This window comes from Fulmarus glacialis, unplaced genomic scaffold, assembly GCF_000690835.1.
Source record: "Fulmarus glacialis isolate BGI_N327 unplaced genomic scaffold, ASM69083v1 scaffold1688, whole genome shotgun sequence".
Classification (NCBI taxonomy): Eukaryota; Metazoa; Chordata; class Aves; order Procellariiformes; family Procellariidae; genus Fulmarus; species Fulmarus glacialis.
In genome coordinates this window covers 53,075-68,853 of record NW_009228728.1, presented here as the reverse complement: position 1 = coordinate 68,853, position 15,779 = coordinate 53,075, and the positions used below count along the sequence as shown (strand labels likewise).

Here is a 15,779-nt window from a genome sequence, read left to right as displayed (position 1 = left end):
CCTCCCCATAAGCCTGCCAAGCCTCTAGGGCTACTGAGGGTCTGCCTGAGCCCCCCACCTGGCTCCAATCCCCCGCGCCATGTCCCTTTCCCATCTCCCTGTCCCTGCCCTGGCTCTGTGTCCCCTGAAATGCCCCCTACCCCCACAGCAATTAAATCACTCTTCATCTGAGCCCAGATCTCTGGCGAGTAAGAGGACACATCCCTCTGGGGGGAGCTGCTGTCAGGGCACTGAGGTCCAGCCTCACCAGAGGCCTCCTCACGCCTGCCCTCGGGACCCATGACAGCTCAGGCCATGGCCCCCAGTCCCTGCCTGAGCTACCCCTAGGTGTGACCCTCTCCCGTCACATTGCAGCTGTGCCAAGCCATGGACTTCACTGATCCGGACCCTGAACCACAGGCTGACAGCCCAGCTTGACCTGGGTCCGATTTCATCATCGTGGACAGGCTGGCAGTCTTTGACATCTGTGACATCTGTGACAGGCTGTGTCTGACCCTGGTCCCTGTCATTGGGTCAGACCCTGCCCTCAGAGCTGTCTCCTCACTATGACTTCACCTGGCAACCTTCTCAGTTGATCCCGGCTGCCGCACCCAGACCTGTCCTGCCAGCCATGCTGTCGGCTCCTGGCTCCCCAGCCCTCCCTGCAGCCCTGACAGTGCCCCTGGTGCCACCGAGAGAATGAACTATAGCTTGCTAACAGCATGATTTTTGGGGATTTTGATCTTTACATTTGAGTTAGTGCAGCACAAATAGAGTTGATACAAGATGAGGAGCCAGGAACCTCTCCACTCTAAAAAACAGTCCATATAGCCACAGCAAGATCATGCCTACACATGCACTGCTGTGCTGAGCAAAACACTTGCTTAAGCACCAAACCCATAGAGCAAAATGGCAGCTACAGGGGATATCAGCTTCAGTAGCCCTGCAGCTCTCTACAGACCGCATTGTCCAGCCTACATTGTTCTGCACAGTTATCCAAGTAGTCTCATGGAACTGCAGTGTGCTGCATGGAGCAGCATGGACTTATTCTTTGTGCCTTGCTTCTCTACCTTTCATACGCACAATAATGATCACGGATGCATTCTTTCATATTTCTCACTGCTGTGAGGATATGAAATTTTAGCAGTTACTCTCATAATAATAATAAAAAATTCAGATATTTCCAGGTTGGTCACAGAAATCGTGTGTGGGAAGAATGAACCATGGAGATAAGGTGAGGGGAGGCAACCTTGGTAGGGAATAGCTGAAATAAATAGATACCAAGTAATTTTCAGCTGTAGTATTTAACTTTAGTGAGAAAAACAAAGGAGTTTTGGCACCAGCTCCAAAGGTTATGCCGTAGTTGCATTAAACAGGTAATAATTAGGGAAAAGCCCAAAACGTGTATACATATTCTTACATGTTCTCTGGTTGCCGCATCAATTCCTAGCAGCGCTAAGGTCTGCAAGGAAGTAACAAACATTCAAGACTTGCTTCTGGTTTTTAATTCCCAACAGAGTTACTCAAGCAGCATAAAGGATGGAATAACTGTTGATTCAGCATCCTGTTTTCTACTCATTTTATAGAAAGTATAATGCACATTATAAAACTTTTTATTGATTTTTTTCTGCTTTCGCTGCTCCACAGGTAATGTCAAGAATTATGTAGCAGGGTGTGCGGAGCAGTAAAAAAATGCATATACTATACATCTGGGGTTTTAGTGCTGCTAAGTATAGTGTGTTGGGAGCACAAATTCTGAACTGAAATTCCAATTTTACTGGAAACCACATATTTTTTTAACAAAGTCCATTCACATTTCATACTAAAAGTTGGCTGCCTTCCTCATGCAGGCATTACAGTGCTTTTACATTTTTTTTTAAGAAACAAACTATATCTTTAAACTTAAGGGAATACGGGTGCAGAATGTGTGTCAAGGTTCTGTAGCAAATACATTTAATGGTACTCTGAATAACTAGTTCAACCTGAACTCTGAATATGTGAAGGAACAGTATCAACATTATACTACAGTACTGACTGGACTCACTGTATTACTACTGAAATAAAAAAATAACTCTCCAACCTTTGGAATGGTTGCATGTCCCATCTGGACATGCATATCCTCATCTGGAAAAGTTGGCCCCTTAATCCACGAGGGTTTAAACTCAGCTGGTTAGTGACCCACTGTATTGCTTCCTTTATTTCCCATTGTTGGTTTGCATCCAGCATCTGGGGATAAGGAAAATAAGAATCAAATACACTGAAGGATTCTATTGACTTTTTTCTGTCAAACTCTCATAAAAAGAGCTGCAAAATTCATATGAAGTGGTAGAAATTCAGGAAACAGAAAGGAAATGAAAAGCTGAAATTGCCATTCTGTCTGTATTGCCACACTTACGCTGAGTTGCAATGCCTATAGCAATATCCAGACTAAGATTGAACCAAGCAGAGCAGCAGCTGCACAAAGTAGAGCAGAGTCTTCTGTGGGAATAAGTATATCTTGGCAGCATATACTTGAGTAAAGCATCCTAAAACATGGAGATGGCTGCCTGAAATTTTCAGCAGAAAACCTTCTTGACAAAAAATGCAGTAGTTTAAATAAGATGAGTTTCTCAAGCAGCACTTCTCTCCTACACAAGGGAGAATTTTTCTCCCTACAAAAAGTGAAACATCTGAAAGTGACGCCACAGTTCCTCTGCAGGCTCTTCAGGTCTTTGCCGTCCTATATTCACAGAGTTCCTGGTTCGGCATTTCATGATATATAGCATCCCATGAAAGCCCTGTGCTGTACTGCAGCACCCAGAGTAGGTTGGCAGCTGTGGCGTGTCAGGGAACACATGGGGCAAAGAATCCAGCCCATAGCAAAGAATCCAGCCCATAGAATCCATCCACATTTCCAAATCAAAATGTGTGACTTCTGTCTAATTACTGCTTTTCATTCAAATATTTTAGTTTGAAAAACTTCTTTTCCAGTTTATTTTTGGCCAAACATCGGTGAAAAAATATTAACAGGCTTTCCTCTGGAAGCCTCCCTGGATATAAAAGGCACTTAAAATCTTCTAGAAGACAATCCTGCAAGTGGGGTTCCCCCGCAGACTTGAAAGGAAGTTCTGGCACAGAAATACAGGATAAAACTCTTAGTAATAGTTAATCTGTTTTGGTCATGTCCAATACTGCTGTTTGTTAATATATATCAACATTTGTTGCCATAATTATTCAGGATTTGAAGAAGGAAGAAAAAAAATTTGTCAAGAAATGTATATAATGAGAGATATTTCATCTAATGGTTTTAAATAGAAAATAACAGAATAGTAGCAAAAAGTGATATTCATCATTATTTTGTCTGGGTCAATCATTTCTCGTATAAATCTGCATCTGCAGATATCGTCCTGCAGATCTGCACCCACCTTTACTTTGAACCTAGATGCATATTTGGAACAAGATATAGATCACTTCTGAATGATTAATGCAGCAGTAAACTGGAATCCATAAACTAGAATTTACAATTTCGGCATCACTGTCTTATGGAAAGAACTTTCTTATTACTTCTCTTCCCTTGTGAGTAAGCTTCATCCTACTCTGAAAATAAAACAGCAATGTTTTTTTATAAATCAATGGAAACACATTTATCTTCATTTATGACCAGCCCTCAGCTTTGCCATACCATTACTGTTTTCCTGCAATGCAGCATTATGCAGTAGTAGAAGAGGGAAGTGTCTGAGAGAGATACAGAAGCAAAGTCATCCCTGCCCACATCATAGACCTGGAAGAGTTAGACTAGGTCTAGTCCATCTGTTCAATACAGAAGCATAACACTCAATACAAGTGTTTACTATACGTTGTCCAGCCTTCTCTCAAGGCCTATGTGCGTAACTGAAAGCAAAGTTACATCAATTATACATCTCCAAATAACTCTACCACACCACATTTAGAATAATATTAATTTACACATTTTCAGAATAAGAATAAGCTTTTTATTTCTTCCTAGGAGGTGGCAGAAAACCATCAGAAAATGAGATCAGATATATGAATAACATCCAGCTGAACCAAACTCCTCAACCCAGCTAACTGTAACATATGATACATTTTTATAATACAGGTATGAACATCCCATGACTCGGCAACACTATTTCTAGATATACTAAGGCGTATATTTCCCAGAAGATAAATCCCAGCTGTATTAACTAAATCTGACACCAATAAACTGTCCAAAGCTTTCACAATATTTCACAGAACACCAAGCACATGCAGCTCTCTCTGGTAATAAGGATGCTGCTTTACGAAGGAAGCTAAGGGCCCTCTACTGCTGACAGTTTCAGAGTATCCCTCAAAGCCAAGGCGACCAGAAGTTCTAGAAGAAACCAGCAATTATGAAACTTTTGAGGTTTATGTTGTCTGTGAAGGAGACATCCCCTTTTCACATCTATGAAGTTACTGCAGGTTAAGGGCACTGTGCTTCTGAACATAGCTATCCAACCACAGATTTTATGTGTTTTCATTAACACTCTTAATGATCACACTTTCAGTTAATTCATATCACTCTCCTGAGTATCCCTAACGTGCATAAGCTCCTTGCTTAAATCAACACAGCTGCACCCATGCAAACTCGCTCTTATACACAATATACCAACATAAAGAGACTACCTTAATTCCTTGTTCCCAATACTCATATTCCTTGGGTATATCCTTGATCATAGACAGGACTGTAACACTCTGCTTTACTGGGAAAATTACTTAAATGGCATTGGAGCTGCTTTTTACCTCCCAAAGTGTATGCAATGCACTGTTACATTTTTACTGCATCCAGCAAAACTTCTAAGTGTTTAGAAGCAAACAGTGAGAATTGATCTGTTAGCATTTCCCCACTTCACGTGCCATTAAAAATTTTACTATTATAAGACTGAACATTCAAACCTGGTTTAACTGCTGTCTGAGTAGCCCAGCCAGGCACAGGATCTTGTATAAGCCAGATATCCATGCTTCAACATTTGCTCTTCTGAAGCAGATGAGGACAGTTTCAAGTCAGGCTGTGTTTTACTCAACAGAGGATTATTTTGTTAAATAGTCCCTCAAAGACTGTCCTTTGAGGAAACTGAAGGAGTGGAGGTGTTTTGACTTCTTTTTTTCCTTGAAACCCATAATTTTAATTGAATAGATCAATTTTGCTGAATAAGCCCTTCCATCTTCTCCCTAGCCGTTTCTTTACAAGAGAACTGCAAATCAGATAAATCCTTGGATAAATCCTAGCATAATCTCCTTGCTAACCCAACACAAAGATTTATATGGCAAAAAGTCACCAATGTAGCACAAACCCAATGGCTGACTTTGGACTCCTGGGACAGATGAGAAGATGCTAGCAAACAACATGCTTCATCTCACACAGTCCCCTACCCATTCTCTAAGAGATGCAGAGTAATGTTTTTCATCAGGTACAGATCTGTTTAAGCTCACCCCTTTCCTTTTTCCCAAGCAGGCCATTTTGGAGTATTTCTGAAGGGGAACAAGCATAAATATCAAATTATACTGAAGAACAACTTCTCCTCACCCTCCAGATTTCATCATTATGGTTGTTCCTCCAACCTGTCTTAGTCTCAATGGTGTACTCCTGAGCTATTCTCACCAAAACTGGTGAGGCAACTCAATGATTAGGAAGAAGGAGTGCACTAAATTCCAGCTTTGAAGGGAAGATGATTTACCATAAGTTTCTTCATCTGTTAGCACATCAGTAGTATATCTGAAATCCATGCAGAATGGCGATTGTTTGTCATCCCGATTCAAGGATGACATATAAAATAAGAAGCATAGCATGATAAAACAGTATGATGAAAAAAAGATTAAGTAATGCTAGTCATTTGAGGAACAGCTGTCATTTTTTTCCCTATGTCTCTTAAGCAAGCAGAGAGTTGGGACAGCAGATATTCTAACCCTTCCTCGCCAACCACCTCATCAGCCTGCGTTGCACTGTCAAACGTGTGTATGCCTAACTTCATGGCTGTCAGTGGTTGATAATAAGCCCTTTTCAGCTTCCTTTTAAACTCTATCCAAGCAGGAGTGAAAAATTAAACAAGAAAGCCAAGTCACAGTTTCCAGCTGTCAAATTGACTTAGAGAATCACCCCTGTTGTAACATCTCTTGCTCTCAGGTCAAAAAAACCAGGTTCTTTTAGAACAGGCTCTTTTAGATCTTACAACTGAAGAGAATTCCCCCAAAATGACCGATCACTTCAGCAAACAGATCAACACACTAGGCCCAAGAATTTGCTGGCAGGCAATGGTAGCATATACAGTTCAATTACCGAGTTTTTAGTTTTCAGTAAGGAGTTATTTTGGGGAAAAAGCCCCCAGCGATTAAAAAAATTAAAACAAACTCCCAATTATCCAGACTTAAAGAAAAGCAGCTCCTTGGCCAAGTCATAAACAAAGACCTACAGATTAAAGCACAATTTTTAAGTACACAGCTTCCTATTAGCAGGAGATACCAGTTCCCACTGCCAGCTGTGACACTAGAGCCGGACAAGACAAACTGTAGAGCTTCCCCAGAAGAGGGGCTAGCTTGCATCTCTTCATGAGGGTAGACACATGAAGAGGGCATGTTGGGAGGGAAGGACATCTCTGAGCAAGAAAGTAACACCCACTGCCAGGGAAACAGCTTCTGTCTGAAATGAGCTGTAAGACCATTTTAGTTTGGACACCAACTTAAACACCTACTCTTCTAATACAGTTAAAAACAATAGGGCCCAGCAGCCTTTAGACTGGAAATATAACAAGATTTCCTTACCATGTCGACTAGTAACTTCCACAGAAACTAGAAAACAAAACAAATTAAATAACTGGAACCACATGGATGCCATAAAAGAGATAACACAGAGATGCTTTTTTCTTTATGAGGAAGTGTCATGAAGTGCAAGCATGTTTACATTTGGCACACAAAATTAATTACTGACACCAAAGCAATGTGGTTCTCAACCCCAAGCAAGAACATTTGACGCTTTCTCCTGAAAATCATTAAGGATTGAGTATCCTTCTTAAGCTGGTTTCATTATGGAAGCAATATTGGTGGGGTGATTATTAAAAAAGGAAAAAAAAAAAAGAAAAAAAAAAAGGCACCTCATGCCAGCTATCTGACATGGTGACTTCCCTCCGGCCCGCTCCCTTGCTGGAAATCATCATCATACAAACTACCCTTTTGACATATAAGATGTCTTTTTGTGAATTTTTTGATGAGCCTCTTTTCGGGGCTGTATTATGCTCTTGGACTTTGGCAAGCTGAAGCTTGCTGATTGCTTTTGCAAGAAATGATACATGAAGGCTCAATCCAACAGAGCAGAAGTGAAGAAAAGAGTGGATGCTGGCAGACCTGAACCAGTGGGACTCAAGCCAACTCTCCCCTGCAAGCTCTACAGTCAGGGTAGTGCGGTGGCATGTCCCGAGCCACATGGTACATGAGCGTGCACAGCGGTGACTCCCGTCAGTGCTAGCTACAGCTTTTTGCTCTTTCTGTCCTCTTAAACCAGAAGGCCTGCAAACAGCAAGCACGTCCAACTGTGCCTGTCAGGATATGGCCACAGCAACATTGTACCAGGTATTATTTGTCCTCCTGCAGGGGTCTGAAGTGCTAGTTCTGGACTAGGACCCCACCATACCAAGGGTTTTAAGCTCACAGAGCAATGGCAAGTTTCTGCCTGTCATGACCTAAAGGGTTACCTGGCCTGCAGGTGTGTAGAGATTGCGACAGTGGGTTGGTAGGATTCCGTAATACACAAGGACACATAGGCTTTATTCTCTAAATTTCTCTGTTTTATTACAGATTACCACAAATACCAGAAAAGTCACCACTAGCAAACATACTTATGATTAATAAAGCAAATATGAATGAGTATATATCAAGCTATTACAAATTACTATCAGCAATCAATAATATAGTATCAATCAATGGTGTGGTATCAATCAATAATAGCATCAATCAGTACTGTAGTACAACCAATAGCAGCACCAACAAAGTACTTATATACTATTATTACTATAGTACTAGATTACTATATACTATTATAGATTACTAGAGGTTATCATTAGTGAAGCAAACTTATCAAGAATGTAACAGCAGATGTATTTATGATGGATTACTTACATGAATATATACAATATCGATATGAAGTGAATTAGATTTCAGAAGGAGCCAAACCATCCCAAAAGGGGGAAACAAACCAATCCCAGAGGGGCACCCAACCATCCCCAAAAGAGGGGAGGACAGACCAAGCCCAATAAGACAACAGGCAGAGTCCCTCTTCCAAAATGATCCTTGACACAGGGCCTGGTTTCAGCCAGGCGTCCCTGGGGAGAGCCCAAGAGCTCATAGAAAGTTTGTGTGGGATTCAACTGGGAAGTTCTCAGAAAGAGAGAGGCTCTGTTTTGGATAAAAATTAAGTCCTTTTTATATCACAGAGACATAAGAGGGAGTAGGACATTGAGCAGCCAATAGATGCTGTTAATTTCTATTTTTCACCTGTAACAGCCAAGAGGTGATGCTGTTTTCTGTTCCTTCAGAGCAATTTTATTTTTTCAGACTGTTTTCCACCTTCTCAGATGATAGATTGCCGTTACAGTCCCTTGTTTTGCGCTTATCGGTGGTATCTGTGGATGTCTCTGGTTTCTAGGTACCCCGGCTGCACTTCAAAGAGGCCAGCTGCACTTTTCAAGGATGTTTTTTTATGGTTCACAGGGCTAGTCCCCAGGCTCACAGTTCCAGGCTGGCAGCCCTTTCTCTGTCAGTGTTTTTGAGCAGACAGTATCTTTTGTTCAGTAATTTCCCCTTCTAACCATGCCGCCTTTATGGCTGCTCACATGACTGCCTAGATAGGTTCTTTTTCATATCCAGTAACATGCTAAGTATACAAGATTTTGCTCCCAGATCAACAGCATATTCAGTAGAGAAGTGGCTAAAAGATTAAAATTTCAGGTTAAAATCTCCAAGTAAGAAAAACAAAATCAAGAGAAGGGCATACAGAGAACCATCTGATAAGCAAGGCTAGGCAAAAATCTTTTCTTTCAGAAATGCCAGAGCTCCAACAAAATGACTCTGAAATGTTCTGACCAATTCCACCACTAAGCACTGTGCAGTTGATACAATTTTCCATCCTGCAAAAATTAAGCATGTGCAGAATCTCCAAGAACTCAGTGGTGCCTGTACTTTATTTGATATTTTAAAGCTAAACGTATGTATAAATTACTGCAAAATCAAGACCAGATGTGCAAATGAGGGCAAGCAGGAGCAGGAATCTCTCTGAATTAATGAGCATTCTTATATTGGGATCCCATGAGCATTACCTTTCCCTCTCGCTCGGCCCACAGAGCATTCAGGACAGCAGCTGTGGCCAAGTGCACAGCACCCTTCTCTGGTCCAATCTGTTGAGCATATAAATGTACATCCACCAGTGTCATCCCCAGTGGTTTGATACTCACCGATGTCTCAGTTTCTGTTAAATGATATTTTGTTCACCAGAGATTAAAAGATAGCGCTGTTGATAACACAGCAAGGGAAAAAGTCACTGATACTGGAAAAAAGGATGAATCTATATTGGTTAAAAATTACAGAAGAAGTACATGCTGAAATGTGCGATTTGCATCAGATACCCACTGGAACTCTCTGAGTGGTCACTTTCACACTGGCTTGCCTTAGCACCAGGTATCTTCCCAATTTCCAAGAATAAAAATGGAAATACTTTGTGCAAATGCACAACTTATATGTTTGTTACTATCCTTTTCACAACAGCACCCCCAGCAGAGTTGCCTGTCACTGGCGAGCTCTCTGTAGAAGCTTCCAAAGTTGTTGACAATTTCTCCCATGTCTCTGTTGACCACGTGAATAAAGAAAGCCTTGACAGCACATATGACTGCAAAGCATAGCAGAATTTACTGCCTCATTACAGCCAAATGCCTGTACCAGGATGACTGTGGGCCCTTTCCCCAAAGCTGATACTTTGAGAAGTAACCTTTTCCGACAGTCTATGAATTTGAAGTATCAACATGGAACCATTCACTTTGCACCCAGATCTGGGTGGCCACTGTCAACTTAGTTGCATGGCCACGTTTTACCTTATACTTGCCTGTTCCCAGATGCTGATCTCTTCCTCAAATAATTTAATAATTACAAAGGGCTTTCAAGATGAAGAGTTGCTCCTGTATCACCTCCAACTCGACAGAGGAAGAAAACAGCCACCCTAGACTGACATCCCAGAACACTGTTAAAGAGACAGAGGCCGTCAGATCACATCTCCTCTGGGGAAAAGTGTTTCTATAAATGAGAGAGCCTTTACATACCATCCCTTTGAAGCAACTGCTGCATCTCCCTGAGTTGTTTTGGTACTTGCAGTCATGTTCAAGTTCGCATTTCCTCATAAGGCATTCTGTTTCTGGCAGTGAGGTAATGGCACTTGTGGTCCAGCTGTTTCAAGTCCCCAGGACTCAGGGCTGAGGCTGAATTCTGTTTTTTTCCAGTCCCACATACCACTACTCAACACCAACATATATTCCCAGCAAGGGTTTTTGTTAGGGTAAACGACACGCAAATCATGTCTAGCAAGCTGCAGAGTGTCAGAGAAAGGACAGGCACAGTACGAAGCCTCGTGCCAACCATCATTTTCCTTAGCAGCATGGAATAAAGAGAGACTTAAGAAATATGAGACCATGAGTCCAATTCTGTGAGATCTCCCCCGTTCAGGGTATTTGCTTGAGATCTGAGAAACCAGTGTCTGAACCTCAGTTTTGTAAGAACCTTTTTGTGTGATTCTGGCTGAGACACTTTACTTGCCTGTGTCTCAGTTCTTCTGCTGTTCCTACCTGCACCGTGGGAAGAACATCCCATCCCACTTTCCTTGGATTTGATGAATCATGTACTACAGTGACTGAGGTCATCTATGTATCTAGGCAGGTTGTACCAAGCACATTTCACTCACGACAGAAGGGTGTTCAGCATCTTATATTATAACAGACCAGGTGATACACAGACTCCAATCTTAGGCTGACTAAAGCTAATGATTTATCCTTAAAGAAGCTTAAAATAACTGAGTATGTACTTGCCAGATTGCTAAGTGATTTTTTAAAAAATGTAGACGTTTCTGTAAGAAACAATTGCAAATGTAGATTGAAGGAGGAAAAGGCATGATATCATCAAGTCACAGGTTTTGTGGGTGTTCAGCTGATTGCTTAGAGGGTTTTGACATATTCAGCAGGGTCACTGAAACACCACACTTGAGTGGCAAAGAAGGAATTGCGAATTCTATGGTCTAGGGCACTGACTGGCTGAAAGGGCACTAGAAAGCCCTTCTAAAGCACTGCTGCGAACCAATTACCTATGGAAGTTACATCTGGTACGAGACGGGAGCAACGAGAACCGCAGAGGAACTTGTGCATGTGCTCGCTGGGCACTGCTCGTAGAACACCATCGCAGCCGTATCCTGTCATAACAAACTGCTTTGCCTGACAAAAGCCTCCTGCCCGCCCGGCTGTGCGTACCATGGCGTCCATGATGCAGCAGCCCAGCGAGCTGGGAAGGCGGATGCTGCTGACAGTCACTGCCATCCTCAGAGGACGAGGTCAAGCGCTTACCCACACGTGGGCTGTCTGTGTAGTGGCTAGCTGCACCCCAGGGCCACCTGGGCTAGCTCCAGGCTGAGCATGCCAGGGGCTGGCGGGGTTTCCCAGCTCATGCTCCACGCTGTCTGCACATCATGATTGATACACTGGCTTTGTGGCAGACAAATTGCTGTGCGGGGCCCACAGGCTTTACACAGGTCATTCCACTTTTTTGGAGTAGCTCAGGTGTCCATTGTGGGGCATAATGGGAAATTACTGCAGGCTTTTCTTAGGAAATCACCTCTCCAAGCTTAAGACCAGGAGTCGAGGTTGGTAGGCAATGCTAAAAGCTGCCCATCTGAAAGGAAATTCCCAGTAGACCAAACGCTAGATTCTGGCTGCTGTTTGGTCACGGTCTTCAACTTGATCCTGGATGAGTCAAAATACCTCTTCTTCCCTTGCCTTAATTTGCCATCCAGAGATAATGAAATTGATCTCATTTGCGAAGTGTTTGAGAGTGAGAAATGCTATATATTAGGTAATAAGGGTTGTTGGGTAAGATGGCAGATGCCTTGGAAAACCCGAAGAGAGATGCTGCGTATCAGTAGATTTCTGCCTATGGCCTGGCATAACAGTGTCTGTCTTGGGACGAAAAACAAATGAGGGTTGTGCTATTTTGTTGATAAACCAAGAGCATTTGCACAAGGCCGGCTGGCCTGTCAAAGTGGATATGTATCCCACTATCTTCCTGAATGCCATTTGTCATCCCCAAGCTGCAGAGAGGGTCATTCCTTCTTACCTTAATGATCAGTTTGAACTCAGGGGACATACCTATTGCTAAGTATACACACACTTGCTCTTCAAAACACTTAGTAGCAGTCTGAAAAGGCTGGGGTCGTTCTAATGACAGTGGCGCCAGATATTATATTTAGCCTATTAGTAATCTACTTACTATAACCTTAAACCCACTGAAGCTATTGATTGAACTTCAGTATCAAATGGAAAAAAATCTCCCCTCGCAAATGGTAGTCCTTTGATAAAGGTGGCAAGAAGATTAAAGGCACAGATTTTGATGCAGTCACCTTAACAAATAACACTAAATTAAAATGTAAATATGGAAATTATTTCTATTGTACTTGCAGTCTTTTAGCACAAGGAAAAGAATGTACATTTACGCTAGTCATAAGCCAATTTGAAAGACAGGGCCATTCCATAAGTGAAGAGGGTAATATAGAATGAAATCAAAACTCCAGTGAAAGTGATATGGATCTGACCTTGCTTTAATAAGGCTGCTTAATTTGCCAGGCATCTTCCATTTAAAAAAGAAAAAACCCCAGATGGTATATAAGGCTGCTAAAGGCTTCTAATCTTTAATTCTGTAAATTCTCGTATGTGTTCATGCTATTACTGCACAGCCACATGATGGAGAAATAAAAGCCGGTCAGTTGTTGTGAAGAGCGAGCACCTCGGCTAGAACTGAGAGGAGAGGAAGGTGGATAGAGGGATGTAAGGGATGTAAATCATCTAGTCGCCAGCTTCCACTCTTAGAAATGTGAGCCAACACTCTTGCCTTTTCTTGGGAACTCTTCAGAAGGACAGAACACAGACTCGGCCTCCTGGCCGGGACGGAACAGGGACTGCAATCTAGCACAGTTGTTCACTGTTCGACAACACACCTTGAACATCTCCGTGAGTGGCATCCTCCACAGTTGCTGGAGGAGCAGGGAGCCATCCTCACTGTTTTCGTGATGAAGCACTCAAATGATTAGATGTTCTCCTTATTTGTGGCACTTTTGTCATGGGAGCTGAACTGAGATTTATCCTTTTTTGTTTTTGAAAGAGCCGGAATGCTTCCTTACCCAGCAAATACAACCCTGGTGCTTCCAAACACTGAAGCCGAGAAAAAGATCATCAGCCACGGAGCCCCTGGAAGGCTGCCCCAGACGTGAATAAATGTAGGGGGTACTGACTGAACGGTGAATGCAGCAGCTGGCACCTGTTGAGGTCCAGGAAAAAAGTGAGTTGTTAGCACGCATGGGATGGATTTGCAGGGCCAAATGTAAGATGCACAGATCTTTCCATTTCCCAGTATGTACTTATCAGCAGCCTCAGCTAGAGACTCAATAACCTAGCAGTGGGGCACAAAGGAGAGGGGTGAAGTGCTCCTACTGGGAGTAGATTTTTGATAAAAAAAGGAATGCTTTCACAGCAGTCAGCTTCAGTGTTGGTACATGACTGATTCATCAAGAGTGCTTGTATTCAGGTTTCCCTTTTAAATTTCCAGTCTGTTCCTCAGACCCTGCTGAGTTTAACTAGGTATAACTGTCCTCTCTTCTTTAAGAAGAACAAATCAAAACACCACGATAACCAACACATGTTTCTACTCACTTAAAGTAAATGAAATACTAAGAGGAGATAGACAATGTTCTGTAAAAGTACACAGTGCTATGAATACTTTGATCCCCCAACAACAGTGGTTATTACAATTTGACAAAAAAATATACCTTTAAATTAAAAGAGAATGTTAAAAAAAACCCCACAATGTGCTAGCTACAAGAAGCACGTGTTTGCAGGCAGAACTAACAAGGAAAATAAGCTCAAAGAGTAGGATCAGTAAAGTATGTGGGTCCCATGGGTAATGCCTGAACTCTGCCAAGTTCCTAGGCATGCCATACCCACATGGAGAGGAGGGAAACCTAACACAAAATCCTACATCCACATACATCCACTAGGCAAGAAATGCTAAGCTACTTGCCAGTGTCTGAAATGCCATCACTCTGGGGCTGAGTTCTAGAGGCAAGCGTCCCTGCCAATTTGGGATCCAGGGACCAGTATCTCTCTGGTTAAGCTATAATTTTTTTTTCCTAAGAGCTGATCAAGGTTCACTCTTACAAATGACAGCGGAACGATGCTTGGGACTCCCCAGCTAATATAAAGGAGCTCTGCTAGGAACCAGTCAGGGTGAGCTGACCAGAACCACCACGGAAAACAGAAGCAGCACTTGGCATTAGCCTTGCTCCATTTCTGCTGCGCACAAGGGAACAGATGCTCCACAGTTCCCCTGCATTTCTACCTCTTTTTCAAAATATGACAGAGAACAGATGACACCTCCTATGCACACCCCTCAACCTGCTTCCCTCTGCCCGGTGAAGAAGCGTAGTACCTCAGCTGCTCACCTCCATCCTTCCGTCTCACTCTCTCCCTTTCCCTCCCCTGTGCTAAGGGAGAAGCAGGGAAGCTGTTGATGTTTTTCCAGCTAACACTCTCCCTGTAAGTGTCAGTAGACAGAAGTGCAGAGAAAAAAAAAAAAGAACCTGGTCCTTGAGCAAATGCTTAAGCCTGTGGCTGCGGGTGAAGCCCTGCAACAGATTCTGCTCCCCACTCTCAACAACCTCCTAACAGTCTCTCACAGCTGACAACCACCTGTATAAGATCCACCAGCTACCCAGGAATCTTGATCGGAGCCCAGGTTTTACACTCGAGGCCATTATATCAAAAATAGATACAACCATCCCATTCCCACCTACTGACTCTTCCCACCCTGCCTTGAAAAGGTGTCTGCCAGAGATGCGCATCATGGGGGTTCCCAGCCCTGCACTGACTGCCAGCCTCCTGCGGTGCCTGGACGGTCAATGGCAGCCTTGTTCCTGCGTTAGGATCGGGCTGAAGTAGGAGCAAGATGTGCGGCTATGAAAGCACCTGCACTTCTAGGCATTTGCACAAGTAAGTGTCCTAGTACCTGCACAAGACAATAGCTACTGGATGAATCACAATCCTGTACTTTAGTAGTTACCCACCCAGACACGCTTATGGTGCCCAAATCAGTTATTCAAATTTAGTCCTAAATTCCTTAGCAAGGTGTGAGAATTTGAGTCTCCTGTTTGCCATGTACTGCTTAGCTGAAGTGAGTGTTCCTGTGATTTAAGCCCAACATGTCTGTGTAGCTCTAAGCAGTCTTGCGTGTTGGGGGGCAAGCTGGCACAAATACAAACATCTAGAGCATCTTCACAGAAAACTTAAAAACTCAGAAGTTTATTGGATTGAACAGATCAAAATAAATAACAAAAGTGGGGGCTCATTAAGTTTAGCTGTTTATATTCATTTATACTCATTCCAGCTATGGATAATGTGTTTTAGAATAAACAGTATTGTAGATGACTACGGGTAAGATAGCATTCCGGCTTGTTTCTACGCATCAGCAAACTCCAGGAGACTGACTTTTTTTTTTTTTGG

The 15,779-nt window shown here is 42.7% G+C and overlaps 1 protein-coding gene across 1 annotated transcript in view; it reads right to left on the bottom strand.

Annotated features, from left to right (window-relative positions):
• ENOSF1 (enolase superfamily member 1) overlaps positions 1–11,489 on the bottom strand; it is a 14,343-nt gene extending 2,854 nt beyond the window's left edge. Inside the window, 12 exon segments of the mRNA XM_009583551.1 lie at positions 1,402–1,441; positions 2,060–2,148; positions 2,151–2,201; positions 3,305–3,396; positions 3,815–3,837; positions 4,878–4,972; positions 5,428–5,466; positions 5,673–5,746; positions 6,755–6,780; positions 9,300–9,378; positions 9,751–9,865; positions 11,324–11,489. Coding sequence (XP_009581846.1) covers positions 1,402–1,441; positions 2,060–2,148; positions 2,151–2,201; positions 3,305–3,396; positions 3,815–3,837; positions 4,878–4,972; positions 5,428–5,466; positions 5,673–5,746; positions 6,755–6,780; positions 9,300–9,378; positions 9,751–9,865; positions 11,324–11,489 — 889 coding nt within the window.
• Between the last annotated feature and the right edge of the window lie 4,290 nt (positions 11,490–15,779).